The sequence below is a fragment of the Netta rufina genome (assembly GCF_964035555.1).
Source record: "Netta rufina genome assembly, chromosome: 11".
In the NCBI taxonomy this organism is placed as follows: domain Eukaryota; kingdom Metazoa; phylum Chordata; class Aves; order Anseriformes; family Anatidae; genus Netta; species Netta rufina.
Window position 1 is genome coordinate 2,363,473 of NC_140134.1, and position 16,039 is coordinate 2,379,511.

At 35.6% G+C, this 16,039-nt stretch overlaps 1 protein-coding gene across 3 annotated transcripts in view; it reads right to left on the bottom strand.

The window, feature by feature from the left end:
- Nucleotides 1–723: 723 nt before the first annotated feature.
- SECISBP2L (SECIS binding protein 2 like) overlaps nt 724–16,039 on the bottom strand; it is a 29,281-nt gene continuing 13,965 nt past the window's right edge. For 2 of the 3 annotated variants that reach the window (XM_084293348.1, XM_084293350.1), the window contains exons 7-18: nt 15,224–15,357; nt 14,830–14,961; nt 14,356–14,439; nt 13,221–13,388; nt 12,925–13,066; nt 11,329–11,498; nt 9,958–10,090; nt 8,829–8,991; nt 7,897–8,117; nt 6,992–7,146; nt 6,274–6,493; nt 724–5,342 (exon numbers count right to left, since the gene is read on the bottom strand). In XM_084293348.1, the coding sequence (XP_084149474.1) occupies nt 4,669–5,342; nt 6,274–6,493; nt 6,992–7,146; nt 7,897–8,117; nt 8,829–8,991; nt 9,958–10,090; nt 11,329–11,498; nt 12,925–13,066; nt 13,221–13,388; nt 14,356–14,439; nt 14,830–14,961; nt 15,224–15,357 (2,396 nt within the window). In that variant the 3' untranslated portion in view covers nt 724–4,668. The remainder of the gene's footprint in view (nt 5,343–6,273; nt 6,494–6,991; nt 7,147–7,896; nt 8,118–8,828; nt 8,992–9,957; nt 10,091–11,328; nt 11,499–12,924; nt 13,067–13,220; nt 13,389–14,355; nt 14,440–14,829; nt 14,962–15,223; nt 15,358–16,039) is intronic. The other variant, XM_084293349.1, reaches the window with a different exon arrangement.

The window sequence follows — 16,039 nt, forward strand, 5'->3', positions numbered from 1 at the left end:
TGGAGGCAACTCCAATAGCAGAATTCAAACACAAAGCTAAGGCACAGAAATAGAAAACTCAAAATTACAGGATGAAGCCGCATCCTTTTTGAGTTGCTCCAAATATTCTCACCCGTAGGAGTTGCAAAACCAGTTAATGACACTGTTACTAGAGACGCAGAAGCGTGAGCAGCTCTAGTGAGTCACTGGGGAACTGGGGGCAAGATGCTCCCAATGCCCTGCTGCTGTTTGCCAAAGTAAATTTATCACCCAATTATAGCAACAGCAGGAGGTTGACTTCAACTCTCATACATTAGCAGTATGCACGAAATCCACTCTTTTGGAGGTGCCTGTGGTTATTCTTACTCTTCTGCTCTTAGATAGTTACTTCCAACACGATATGCTGGACCTACTTCAATCCCAGGATGCCTGTACAATGGTAGCATTTCTCTCTCTCACGTGGTTTTGTGGTTATGGTACAGGGCGGTGCATGAGTAACAAGGAACTGGACTCCCTGCTGCCAAAATCCCCAGCTGATCCCCAGCCCCTCTGCCAGGGACTGCTCCATCAAGGCGACTGCCCAGGCTTGAAGCTAATAGTGTGAGACCAGGGCACAGGGCGCTGCCCTGACCCAGCAGGGACTCACAGGTAGCGTTCTGCCCTCTCCTGTCCTGCCCAGGCCACCTTTGGCAACTCAAACTCAGGATGCAGCAGCGAGGAACAAACACATCACTAATAACACCATACATTTCTACAATTGTTTTTATTAGTTATGGAAGAATCCCCCACTAGTATTTACATAGTGCAAAAAAGCTGTTATTACTCCAAAAAGTACGGTAGACAGAACAATCATCCTTCATACAGCAAAAAAGAAATGGAACAAAACCCTTCATATCATATTTCTTAATAGTTTTTCTACTGCTTTAACCTAAGTATTACCATAAATTTTAAGACGTTAAAGATTAAACAGCTTTCCTAATTAGAATCTATTTAAAAGTAAAATACACGAACTATTGATGAACATTTAGAAGGTGGGCTGTGCCAACTGGGTTTCTACTTTCAGTGTTACCATTCACTGGAGTGGAAGTTTTTGGTTAGACACTCTTATGTTTCCTTACTTGAGGCAGGGTGGGTTGGAAACCCATGTTGTTTGTTTCTATGGCTTGCTTCTGCTGGTTTTTGTTTCACAAACAAGTCGCCATGTCTACTTTTTAAATGGCTAACATTGAACTCAATAGTTTCATTGGTTGGCACAACTTCACAGAAAATACTTAATGACAGTTTCAGCAAACAGCAGCTTTCCAAACAGTAATACTTTTTACATACGTATTTAAAGTAACATTATTAAAATTTAAGCTTCTGTTAAAGAACTGGACAGAATCACACTGTGTAAGCTCCCACCCACCCCAATGAGTACAGAGACACCTCTTATCTTTACCATAAGAATACCAACAAGTGCATCATTGAATGTTTTCTATAATGAATTTTTAAAACACAGGTCAACACCCTCAGTCACTGTTTAGCTCCAATCTTGCAAATATCTGCACACAACTGAGGCAGAAAAATAGGCCACTGTCCTTGGCCAGTGGAAGTAATGCTGTCAAGCATGTGTTAGCAGGATCAGGTCCTTAACCTTAGTCATTTTTACTTGGTCCAACTAAGGACAAAGATCTTCAGAATTCTTCCCTTTTACATATTTGCAATCCATATTTTATTATTTTTACAGAGATACTTAAAGTATTTATATAAATAGGTTGTATACATAGCCACCTCTATCAGCTTTAAAGATCCCTACCACAGATACATTATTTTTGATTTTACCAGATAAATTAAGTGGTGAAATCATTTCTACAAAGAATGTCTTAAGAAAAGTAGATTCATTTTCTGAATAATCATTTGCACAACAAAAATATCTATACACCTATAACTACAGAAACATCTTTTCTTGGGAACCATAACAACCTGTATAACAAACTGCATACTTTTATACTGAAATAGAAATTCAGCTAAAAAAAAAAAAAAAAAACAACAAAACAAAACCACATGGTATTGTAAAACATTTGTATGCTTTTTTTTTTTTTTTTTAATTCAGGTGATATTAAAATTCAAAATTACCACAGTGAGATACTCTTCTCAAGTGCTTTAAGTGGTAAGGAACTTCCCTAAATTTAGATGCAAATGGATCTTTAGATTTGCATCTAAATTTAGATGCAAATGGGAATTGCAATTTCATTCTCACAGTTATTGCTCATTCCCAGCTTATCAAAAAAGGAAGCACTAAAAACAGTTTCCGTAACTCATTTTCAGTTTGCTCCTCTAAGGGTGATCTGCCACATTTTTAAAAAAAGAGATTAGTTCCTCATTTGCTGGCAAACAGAGACATTAGAAGTGCTGTATCATCTTCAAGAACTCTATTAAACCTGTAGCAAAATTGCAGGCAGTTAAGTAATGGGCTGAATATTACAAGTTTTTTTGTTTTTTTGTTTTTTTTTTAATAAATGTCAAAAAACCTTAAAATGACAGTCCAAGTTCAGAAAAGACATACAAAAAGATGCGCCTGATGCTAATACTTCAAGATCAAAAGTTATTTGAATCACTGGCACTGAAAAAGCAAATGGAAAAGTTACAAACTTTTTTTTTTTAATGTTCTGGTAAAGTTTTGCCCTCAGTGTATACACTGATCTCAGCGAATGTTGAGACATGCTTACACATCCAAGGGCAAGTTTTGCTTGTCAGCAGTTCAAACACCTATCATTTCCTAAAGCAAAAACTGTTTCCAAACACACAGACAGTAGAAGTCTGCCATATCTATACAGTAAAAGGTTTAACATTCAGGAGGCATCAATCCTTAGTCTTTATTTTCCTACAAAACGCCTGTTCTAACATCTAGGAAGAGTACATTAAGGAAGTAAGAATGTGACAGGACAGCCAGTTGTCCTAGCAGCTCTCTACACTGTTTATCTACATAACCCTTGCTATGCCTGTATCTATCAAAACACTATTTACATAACACACACAGTTTCTATTATTCTCATTAGCATCCAAAAAACCCAGGGCTAGATGATTTCTAAACCTGGAGTCTTATTTCCCCAGTGCAACCTAAAATGCCAGCATTGCTAATACTATAAGCGCTGGTCCCATGTTAATAAGTGTGGACTACATATCTAACTAAGCTATCAATTTCTTGTGTTTTTCTTTCAGCCAACCCAAATGAATTTAATATTTTGATACAAGTGATCAAGAGAAATGAAGTGGAATTAAAACAAACATATGTTTGCTATAAAAGTATATTTGTGTGTTACTCTTTGGCTACTCTTGTAGTGAAGCTCCTGCTGCTGGCAGTTTCAGTATATCTCTCATCAATATAAGACAAGGATGGAAAACAGATTCCTTGCATGCAAGGTTTAAACATACACTCAATCTTCAATCTGAAATCAATTAACCATCAGTTAACAGATTTCACTTCATATTCAAAATAAAATTAAGGAATGGTTCTGTAGCAACATGTATGTTTCAAGGGCGTGGGGGTCATTCCTTTTACCTCAGGACCACTGCAATACCTCCCCAAATTACAGGGCACTTCTACCTTTCCTGGGCAAACTACTTCCTTTTCTACTCTAGAGGTCAACTCCTAAGGCTGCTACAACTGAGAACAGACAAAAAGAGGTCACATTTTGAATACAAATTGTTAAGATCCATCCTGAACTCAACAAGAAAGTGACCAGGACCAAAGCATGCCGATGAACTTACCAAGAAATTGAGCCACTGTGTCATTTGCACTTGCTGTTAAATAATTACTCTTCCTTTTTGCAATGTTATAAATTACAATATGCAAAAAACAGCATTCCTGAGGTAAGCAACAGGAGAAAAAGGAAGTCATCAGTTTGCTAAAAGCCCTGGGTAGGGATTATGGTTAATGATTCACTTAGTGTGGTTTGGCAGGCAGCAACTGTGGAGAGCATGGGGAATTTGTTTTCTTTTCCTGCTTTTATGTAATATTTCCACTCTGTAAACAGACTAATAACAATAATAAATACATTATACCCCTGTAGTTTAAAGTTTCTGGAATAAAAAGTTGGTATAGCTTATTGTAACAACTGCAACCATCTCAACTATCAGCGGCTTTAAAAAGCTGCATCTATCTTAGCGTAAGAACCACATACAGATTTCTCTATTTACTCTTCATGAAGACTGCAAACAAGGTTTTCCAGCTTTTTCTTTTTTAATGAAGATAACCAAAACCTTACTTCTATTTCTAGACAGAACTAGACTAATCACAGCCAAATACACTGACATGCCTGGCATAACACCAATGTGAAGCGCTGGTAACTTGTCAGTCTTAAAATGTATCTTATCTGTTTGAAAATCAGCTAAGTGGTCACATCATAAAATAATTTTGCTTAAAACTGGTCAGTTATAAAGTGTTTCCTTTTGCAAAAGATTTAATGAATACTCACTGACAGATTTTCCACAGAGTTTCTATTCTGGGAAATAGATACTGATTAAAAGCTAAGCTAGTTTTTAAATCAACCAAGTAATGGACAGCTACAAAAATATTGTAAATTAAATACACATTAAATGTTTAACAGTGCAAAACGTTGAGATGAAGCATATGAAATAATGGCTGCAACTTTTACAACAGTTAGTTTTAATATAATTTCTAAAAAGTTCCTGAGTTCCTGCTGATTTCTATGGCATGTAGATGGAATCTGTGTGATCTTTATTCAAAGAAGTGCAGATAGTGGGCTTATGTTGAGTGTTACTTGCATGCTTGTCGTTTGTCCATTCCTCACCATCAACGACTGGATCAACCTGCTCAGAAATCTCTATTTCTTCCTCCTCACTTTGTTCTGCATTGTCTTCTTCGGCACCACTAAGGGTCTTCCCAAGCTGAAGGGTCTCCATAGTTCTCTGGGTCTCTGAAACCCAGGATTCAATTCTGCTATTAAGCTGAACCTCAACAGAAATCGGTTCATGGGCATAATCCTCATCATCTTCCTCATCTTCCTCATCCTCCTCTTCTAGCATTCCTGGCACAAGAGTACTAGTGGTACTGGTCATAGAGGAATTCAAAAGATCTTGGCAGCTGCCATCTAGTGATCCTGTCTCTGTACTCTGCTGTGAGGCCTGTTCCAGATTGTCATCTGGTTTCACCTCCTCCTTCTCACCTGGTATGGATTTTCCGTGATTTGTTGCTGAGGTAGTGCTGGATGTAGCCAGTGGTGGTTGTTTATTAAGGGTACATTTTTCAGTTTGACCATTACCTGCTTTTTCTGGTACTGCAGCCTTGGATGAGGATTCTCTCTCATTTTCAGAGGTTTCTAACCCATCCGATGTTTCTACCATATTTCTCCAGTTTGTTTCTACAAGTTTCAAAAGAGATTTAGGTAGGAAACAGATTAGTTCTTTCTGTATAAAAATATTTCTCCTCAACATCCCTCAATTATTTAAACAGAAGTTGAAGGTAATCACTTTAATATTACACTTGCTATAACAATTTGAACTAGATAATGGGGGAAGAAGAGGAAGGGAGAGAGAGAAAAAGAAAAGCTGTTTTGTTAATAGATTTTAAGACACATTATTAAGTTGAAAGTTCATGCACTTAGCTTTCTGTGTACACTGTGGAAGCACTAAATATAACTGAGTATAATCAAAGAGGTAAGACAAAATATTTTAAGCTCAAGTATGAATTAAAAACAGACTGCCACAATCTTAAGTCATCTGTTTAATGATTTCTCAGAAAACACTTAAGTGAAGTAATCTTAAGACACCACAAAAGAATTAAAACAAGACAGTTTCTTGCAAACCAAAAAGGATACTAATAAAGAAGTTTCTGACTTCAAATAAACATTCTCCATTTTCTCCCCGTCAACTGTGCCTATGTTAAATAAATCTGTCTATTGCTCACAATATATTCATTCATTATCTCATATTTCAGAAGTTAAGCTATACATCCTCTCTTCTCAATAATTTAGTTCATAATCTGTCATTTTCAGCCTCAATCACAATCAATTCTGTGTTTGAAGAGTCTTGTTACCATACATTTCTGTGTTAGTTCAATAAATCTGGAAAATCCACCTCCACTAATGCAAGTAAGCTAACTGTAACACTTACTAAGTGTAGAACTCCAAATTATGGTTCAGGAAAAATTACTTATAAAACTAGCCAATTTTGTATTACTCCCAAAAGCTGTAGAAGACTAATGAAGTGTTATATTTTTAGCTGCATTTTTCAATAAGTAGCATTTGGAAAGCTCCAGCTTCTGATTATAAAATTAATTTTTTAAACACTTACCATATTCTTTCTCATTCACTTCAGATATGGGTTCAGAAATAACACTACAGAACGAGATAGCACTTGCTGCAGAGGGATTACGAGAATGACCCATGTGATGGGGTGCCTTCTTGACATTCTTCAAAGCTTCTTCTGCCTGTTCCTGTTCCATTGCAGCAACCATATCTCTGTATGCTTTTCGGGCCTCTTCAGTCAGCGATACCAGCTTATTAAATAGATCCTAAGTATGAATACAGATTTATTTTGTTTTAAATAATCAGTAGTTCTTATTGATAATTTTCACTTTAAATTACTTCTTTTAATCAATGGTATACCACGTAATGAATCTTAAGCCTACTAACACCAAATACCTCTACTTCAACCAAAAACTAACTCTGCTCTGTATTACATGTAAATAAATGCCACTCTACATATATACAACTCTAAAATGTGCTTACTTTAAAACACATTGTTTTCCTTACAATTTTAAGCCTACTAGAAAATTTCAGATGGCTTTTCAAGTCTATGAAAGCAATAGAAATGTCACGACCAACATTTCAATGCATAAGCCTCACAATTACATAAAAAATACTGAATTTCAAAGAATAGATCAGGGATCAGGGCTGGGCCATTATCAAATGGGTAGTAGCTTGATGCGCTGCTCTCCATGTCAAAGTAACTCTTAACTACAAGGAACATACATTGTTTACTCCAGTCATACATTAAGTGAATTACTCACCTCAGCACCTGAGTAGTTGAAGATACCCACTACACTAACAGGAACCAGCTTGTTCACACAACGGCCGAGAGCTTTACGTCCAAGAGCAAAGACAAAAGGAATTTCCTGTTCCCGTGCCATGGCTATTACGTTATACAGAGCTTCATCCAATCCACCTTGAAGACATTAAATTTTTAATGGATATCTAGTCAAAGCCATAATATGGCGAGACATTCTGTACCCCAGCTTTACCCCAACTTTAATTGTAACTAGTCAGCAAAATCTCAATACACACAAATCACCAGCTACTATGTATCACAGGATAATGGACTATAAATTATGAGTATAGCACATGAGTATATATCAAGGCACTTCTGTTCAGTGATATTCTATATTCTCTTAGTATATATTCTCTGTTAGTCTTGCAAACGCTTTTTTTCCCCCACTCTTTTGTTCTTCCATTGAATAGATCTTTACTCTTTCAATATCTCAGGAAGAGTCTCTCTGCATTTCTGGCAGAGGCAAAATGCGTTGTTTGGCTAACTGACATTTCCACATGAGGAATCCTCCTTAAGAGCACCCAGAACTTAGGACTTCAGGTATATTACAGACATAATGTAATAAAATCGAAGTCTACAGTATCTATTATTCTTTATATTATATTTATATTTTTATATTTTTATTTTTATATTCTATATTATTATCTGTCATTGTTCAGCTATTTGTTCCTCATGAACTAGCTTCTTCCAGAATGGAAGATGAAAAGAATGAAATAAGTAGAGACTGACAATTGTACAATGGATCCATGAAGTGTTACATCCTGCATAAAAATGCTGTTAGCCTTGCTATTCAGTGCTACACAGTCATACACACACAAAAAGAAATGAATGAAATTAAGCCCATCACTTGCTTTTTATTAATTATACCTTTTGACTGGATTTTTTCGCAGTTGGGAGATATAATTACACACTTGATCTTGTTTAGCTTCATATGCTTAGTAACTTCACGCAGTCCCATAACCAGTCTTCTTCTTGCTTTAGCTCTCATGGGATCTTTTTGATAAATCCGTTCTTGAAAGCTGACAAGCTCTTGCAATAACAGAGTCACACATTCATCTATTTCTTTACTCAGAACTTGGTTACAGTACCTGTTGTAAATTCAAAGAAACAAGTATTAGCATAGCACATACTCAACTGTTTCCACTGAGCCTCTCTTTAACCAAAAAGATGTTATTTTTTTATCATAAGTTTTATGGAATTAAAGTTATTTGAAGTGGTTAAAAAGGAGTTAGAAATCAGACTATATAAGCAAAGTTTAAAAAAATTTTTGACATTTCCAGTAATATCTGTTACCTCACAAAGTCAGACAAATGGAGTATTAAGAAATGCACAGAAATATCCCAGTAAGTGCCGAAATAAACCGTTCTTTTCCTTAATTTGATACTCTTAAAAATAAAGAATATTAATGTACTAAGAGTAAATACTACACTACTTTCAGCATTCTTACGTATTCCACCTCTTTCCCATCCACAAAGTAGACTGTACTCCTTTAAATAAAAATCTTCTACAGAATATTTTAAACTAGCTTACTTGCATTGCAGCAAATGAAGAAAATCTAAAGTGTGCATATACATACACAGTATATATACACCCGTGTGTGCACACACCTGATATATATATATGTAGCCATCAATCTGTAGGACAATAAGTAATAAGAAAATACTTACACATACTTGTATTGACGAAAGGCTAGTTTATGCTTATTCAACTCCTAAAACTATTAAACCTATCCATGCTTAAAAAATTTGGGGGACTGAAGTGCAGAACTTGAATTTAAATTAACAATGCAAGACTCTTACTCTCTGAATCTCTTGCTGTGAATTTTGGTTATTGCAGAAGATGCCATTGGACTACCTATTCCAGAACTAGCAGGTGAGCCTTGTGACACTGGGGTCATACAGTAGGGAGAATTCTGACTTGCTGGTGAAAGTGAAGCATCACTAGGCATACTTAATCCAGTTTCTGAAAGACAGTTTTGAAACATTATAAAGTGCAAGGACATTTTCACATAGAAGAAAGAAAACTGCAATTCCTATGCACCTCTCTCACTTATGCCAAATTACATTTGAAAAACACTAAACACTATTCTTCTCTGGATGGGTAATTCAGAGGCAGAAAGCAAAATAAGCACATAGCAGATGCTTTGCATGGGTCAGGTAACCAAGCAATATTTGAGCATTCATAATCAAACATCTAATGCCAAGTTTAAGGAATACAACAAAATAGAAAACCTACCTAAATGCTAAAACTTCTTTCAATAACTCTTTACTATATGATGTTTATCTACTTTATTCATAGAGTATTTAAGATTTTCACACTTATCTTTAATCAGGTGAAGTCAGGAAGATCAAGCAGAAGAAAAGTTCTGAAGCAGGACATCTGAACACTTGTTAGACAACCTGCTCCCCTCCCTCCCTCAATCAAGAACATGGAAAATTCTTTGGAACTTCCCAGTTGCTCATGGCTGTTTGCTGCAAACTGACAATCCAGACACTACAGCTTATTAACAAAGTGTTCAGCAAACTGGAAACCCCCTTTGACAGTTTAACTTTTGTAGAAAAGTTTCAGTTTGCAAAAATTAACACACACTGTGACCAATGTGGCATAGCTGAAAAAAAGTTTTATTTATTTATTTTGATAAATGGACAAAAAGTTATCAACGCTGAGAGATTTCAAGTAACCACTCAAGAGAAATTTATTAAAAGGCTATATGGAGATTATCAACCTAGAACACATACTGCACTGAGGCTTCCACAAATGAGGGACAGACAAGTCATTTTAAAAAAAAGGATTCTATTTTCTAGTATTTCATGATGTTAAGAAAAATTGCAAGGTAACACCAGTAGACTGTATTGCATGAAAGAGAGACGAAATAAGTAGGTTAGTAGAACTGGGGTACAGTGGGCAAGGGGAAAAGGAGAGACTGACCTTCTTGAGAGGCCAAATCCTGAGACTGATCGGTAGTCAAACTTATATGAACCTCTTTCTGTTCATCAGATCCCAAAAGACTGTGGTCTACTGACAAACGGCCTTTCTTCTCTTCTCTTTCTTTCAAAATAATCTAGGAACAAAACCAGCAGCTATTAACATTAAAAACAAACAGGATACCTTTACAGAAAAAGGCTCATTTGATTAAACAAAACAAAATCAACTAATTAAAAACCTTCCTACTCATAGTGGTATAAAGAAAGCTGAAGTCATCTATGTTTCCTCACTGACCACAAACAGTACTTCATTCTAGCATTTTACAGATGGTATATTCCACACTCCTGTACTTCCACATCAACAGTACTTCCAACAGTTTTAAATATTAAGCACTTTTACAGTTCCTTTCTGGTACACAATACTTACTCATTAAGAATTCCTCATTTCCATTTCTGCAAAAAGATTCTTATGCAAGAATATTAGTTGTCTTCATGAAGACAACATATGAAATACAAATAAAACCATTTCTTTTGCATTGAAAAAGCACAAAGAAGCACCTGTGGGTGTACTGCCATTAGTATAAATGATAAAGACCTTAAGAGAGGTGTCCTTTTTTCCACAGGAAGCTGTGGATTTCTATCTCATGTAAATCACAGATAAGGTGGGGGAGGAGGAGGGGGGGAGGGAAGTTACCAGTGAGAGAAAAAAGGCAACTTAGCCTCAGTCAACCTTTGCACGTACACAGCTTTACCAGATTCCAACTGCCCATCTCATCAGGTAGGCAAATCTTGATTAAGATCTGTGGTGCATTAGCACCAGTAGCTACCACTTCTTTAATGCTTACCCACTGTCTCTTTTTTTTTTTTTTAGGGCTAGCTTTTCTGTGTTTTACCTTCTGATTTCAGAACATATTGTATTATCTGTGTACATACCTATTTCATATATACACATATATATACATATACAAACAATTAGTTCTAAATTCACTCAAAACCTATGTGTTTGCTTCAAGTTATACAACCATTTCTAAAAAAAGGTACGGAAATCTAGCATACTACTTTGCATTACAAACTAGGATTCAGCAACATGGAAAGAAATACACAAACTTCTCCATATATTCTAGTGCTTATAGTTAAAATATCCTCAAAACTCCTATTAAGATAAATTTATACACTCCCAACTAGTTACAGAAGTAGAAGAGTTATGCATGTTACATGTCTGTATCAAAAGGACAGGACATCAGCATAATAAGAACTAGAGGTAGAAGCTCATGAGTCCTTCCTCAAGGAATAGTGACCATGAGTATATGGTAAGAAAATTTTTATTTTTGAAGTATGAGTGCAGATCAGAACAACCTACAGTTGACGCATTTACCTTTTTAAGTGCAGTAGGGCGTTTCAGTTTTGAAATCTCTCTTTCTTTTCCTCTTTTCACTTTTGGAGCAGTTGAATCCAAAGGATTAAGGCAACCCATAGATGGCTGTCCCTTTGTTAAAGATTTTCTGCTGGCAGATTCTTTGGTATGAAAGGGAGCAGCACTGCCAACTAAATACAAGAAAGATAATAGTTTCACTAAAAGACATGTCAGCTTTATTTCAACATTACTTTCAGAATTTCCACTGGTGAGTTCTCAAAGTGCATTTTCCTTCCTTGGAAAAAAAAGCAGTTCATAATGACAGGAAAATTACATCATCAGATATTGTCAATTCCAGATGGTTTTAAGCTTTCTTCAGTTTAGCCTCATGCTTTAGGAAGCTACAGATTCCAGGAAAATAATTACTTTACAACACTTAAAATGGATCTCTCAAATGACTACACATAACATTATTAGTAAGATCATAATAGTAAGATACAATGCAAATATTTATCCTTTTTTCCCCCCGAAAAAGACTTGGTTAGTCGAAGGAGAGAACAGATGAGAGTACAGCATGTAGTTAAGTATCTTCTGTGAGAAACAGAATAAAATAAATAGTCTGAAATGAAAATGCCAACTGTTCTTTGCTGAGCTTTGTTTGATATAACCTTGCCAACTTTAATTAATGTTTGAACACAGATGAAACTCAAAGCAGGTAAATGAAGTAAACATGGTAACTATGTGCATAACAATGGACTCTAGGCTACTTACTACTGCTCAGGAATGAGATTCAGGGGATTATGATAGATAACTATGAAAGTATCCGTTCTGTACTCAGCAGCAAACATAAAAAAATTAGTTTAGCATTAGGTGTTGATAAAGAAATAAGGAATAAGTGTAATTAAGCTGGTGCATACATTTGTGATAGAACTATAACTTCATATTTTGTGTACATGTGACCTCCTGCATTTCCAAGTAGATACTGTAGAACTACAAACAGATACAGAGAGGGCAATAAGGATGATCAGAAAGACCAGCTTCCACACACTAAATAAAGAGACTAGAACACTAGTGAGAACATTAGTGAGACTAGTCAGAACTCACTACTGTTGGACTTTATGGACAGTAAAAGCATGCAACAGAAGTGACAGATAGCTTCGGAAGCAAATTTGGTTTGAGAAAACCTTGGGTCAGGAGGCACTGAACTACAATCAGTAGAGGTTTGAAGAATATCCTGGAGAGGTATCCCTCTGTATCATAGTCACAGGTATCTTTTCTAAGCTGCTTTCAAGGAGAATTAGGTAATATTCTGTAATAATACACTTATTTTCACACATTCAACACTGAATCACTCTTAAGACAAATGCTGCATTTTACTAAGTGTTTATCTTCAATTCTAATATGGACTTCCACTATTATATACTGCAGCTCAAAGGAAGTTAGCACAAGTGAATTTTTGGAGAAATAAATGCATCAAGTAGATCTTCCTAGGTTTTTGTTATGTTTATATTCCAAAATAAGAAAAAGGAAAAAGCACGCTTAAGATGCTCAGAACAATGACATTTCACACTTACATTGTCACAAAATACATTTTGTGATAGTCAAGATGAGAAGTACCTGTGTATGAAAGAGGCCTGGTGTTGGTGATCTGACGAGCTTTCATTGCTTGCTGCTGCTTTTCAAGAGCTGCTAACATGTCCCCCAAATCTAACTGAACAGGGGTCTTACTCTTCTTTCCAGCTGCTTTTGATAAAGCCTCCTATAAGATGAACGTCACATACGGATAAATACAGAGAAATAGTGCTTGCAGAACTGTCTTTGAAAGAGATTCTTGCTTTTACAGAATAGAAAGGAATAGCTACTATAAGATATTCTACTTTACCAATCTCTGATGGGTGGGGGTAGGGGCACACCTGAAGTTTTTTCTGTTCCATGCTTATCTCTGAATACTCTTGAGCTGTTGCAAGCGCTGCTGCCAAGGCCTTCTTCTTCTGACTTTTTGCACGCTTTGGTACGGAAGTTGTAATGGGAATTGGAGTTTGGACTATATTGATTGGAGAATTCTCTGGTAAGTCATCCAACTAGGATTTTAAACAGCGCAAAAGACACCATTAAAGACCTTTCTCTTGAGACCACGGGAAGCATGATGCCGATGAGGCCAAACGAACCATTGCTTTGGTCCGCAGTATGATAACCCAATAATTAAACCCAACTAGATGACCCAGTAAACTCATAGAAAAAGTTCTGTGTATTTCATTTTTGTAAGAAAAACATTATTCTATTTGTCTCCAATTATGTCAGAGGGTTTTCCAGTCTGATTGCTAAATAAGGGAAATTTTTTTCCTCTCAGATTTCATGTAGGACTTGATTTTCATGGAGATCAGCCCAATAGATTAAATAGTTTACATGTATGATTCTACAACAAAACATTTACGTAAATCACATAAAAGAACATCTTCACAACACTTATTTCTAGAGTCTAGATGCAGATATGCTTAGCTTATTGTCCTTTCAGGATAAATTAGGACAACTGTAGTTATTTTGGAGAATTGAAACTATTAACTATGCATTTGCAGATTTAACAATTCTGCATCAAAGCTTCAGTCTGAATGCAAGTCCTTGTGAGTCAGAAAGAATAACCAGGATGTGATCTATTAGCCCGAAGACAGATAGATAAAGCTCCGAATAAGTTTTAATATCAGAAATCCGTCTGTATCTACTGTTCATCCAAAATTCAGCATGCAACTTCAAAAAGCACAAAATTCATAAGAAACTATTCGTGAAATGAAGAAGTGTTCGTATCTCTTACAGTCTCTCCCATTAACAGACTCATTAGAAGCCAACAGCAGTCTTTTTAAAATGGCTTCTCTGCACCATATAATTGGCATTTCTTTAACATCTAAAACCAGTAATGCAAATACCCTAAGAACATCATAATGTCCATATCATAAATATTGTGATATGACTTCATAAAAAGACAAATTTATGTTATCTCAAAATAACTTCCCTTAATTTAAATATATTTTGCAAAACAAAAGAGTTACTTACTACTTTGGGTGAAATCTTTTGTTGGATGTTACTACTTTTGCTGCTACTATTGTCACTATTTAGCTCTGGGAATTCATCCTCATCCTAAACAGTAGAAAAAATTAAGAATGAAGAGCACAGAACCAGAATTCACATGAAAAGCATTAACTAAAACAGCTGGAAGTACAAGGATGGATTTAATCCTAAAGTTCCACAAACTAGAAGAGCTTAATAGTGGCACAAACAGAAAGTGACAGGAAAAAAAAGTTAAAATAGTGTATCTGTATCTGCATAACCTGTTTAAAAAAAGAAAAAAAGAATTTACTAACACTTAAATTAAAGAAATTCAACTATATTAAGAAAATAAAAAAATATCAGAGAACGGTATTTTTTATCTGCAGGAAAACAAAAGTTTTTCACCTTCTCCCTGTTCATAAAAATCACTTATTCCACAATTATTTCACTAATGCATAAACAGTTTTCAAACAACATTACCTCAAAATACAGAGGTTCAGGACTCTGTTCTGTTCTACTCGACTGACTTGGAGTCAGAGGCTTTTCATGTCGTTTTTGCAAATTCTGCCTTCTTTCTGAAGATGTGCTGTGGCCTCTGCACCTGAAACCAGACTAAAAAAAATAACAAATATGGTCAGCATTCTGCAATTTTGATTTTTCAAGGTGTGTGCACACACATAATACATCCATGTCCGTTAAATACAAACTAAGAAGGAACAAGTTGTATGTAATTAGATTTAATAAGCAGTTTATTTTTTTTTAATGCAAAAGCTATTCAACAGATAATACCTACTCCATTTCAAATTCCTTATTTTCATGTGTTACATGAAACATAACAAAAAAATTCTTCAGTTTAGAACCATTAACAACATACCTGTGAACTATTTCTTTGCTCAGCTTGTCTTCCACCTCTAGAAAACGTCTGAGTTTTTTCAGCCCAAGGTTTTTTTTGAATTGCCTGGGAATTTACATTAGTCCAACTTACACCAGCTGAAAGGGAAGCATCAGCTATGACAAATGAATCAGTGTGACAGAAAGCATCAGTGACATACATACCACCAGAGGTAGAAACTCAAGTTTGATACAAACACAGTTCTCTGAGAAGGTCTAATTCTCCTCTTATAATTTTAACTTCTGTTAATAGCTACAGAAATAATGAGAATCACCTTTATGGAAGAGTCCCATGACAGATATTCAAACTGCTAAAAAACGATCACTAGGAAGCAATCAAAGGAAATATCAGATTTGCATCCCTAACAATTTCAGTCCAGCCATAAATAATAGTCACTAGCATTATCAACCACTATCAGAGTAATCACAACTTTTTTTTGTGTGTTAAAGTACTTCTAGAACTTCAAAAAAAATGTGAGCACTTCTTAAATAGGTAACAGAGTTCTTCAGCTCCAGGTGTAGAGTAATGCAATTACCACCCTTATATGAACTGCAGTCCAATAGAGTAAGGAAAGAAGATAAAACACAATACAAACACAGCTTTGTCTGAACACTTCTGTTGGAAAATTTAGTTTTCCCTCATTTGAAGACACAGTTGATAAATTATTAGCAATAGCTACTTAGATACTTTCATTCAACCACCAGGAGGGAGGCATTGGTGGGGACGGTAGAAGTCACAGTAAAGAAAAATCTTCAGAAGTATTTGATCAGTTCCAACAGCATACTGGAAGCAGATCAA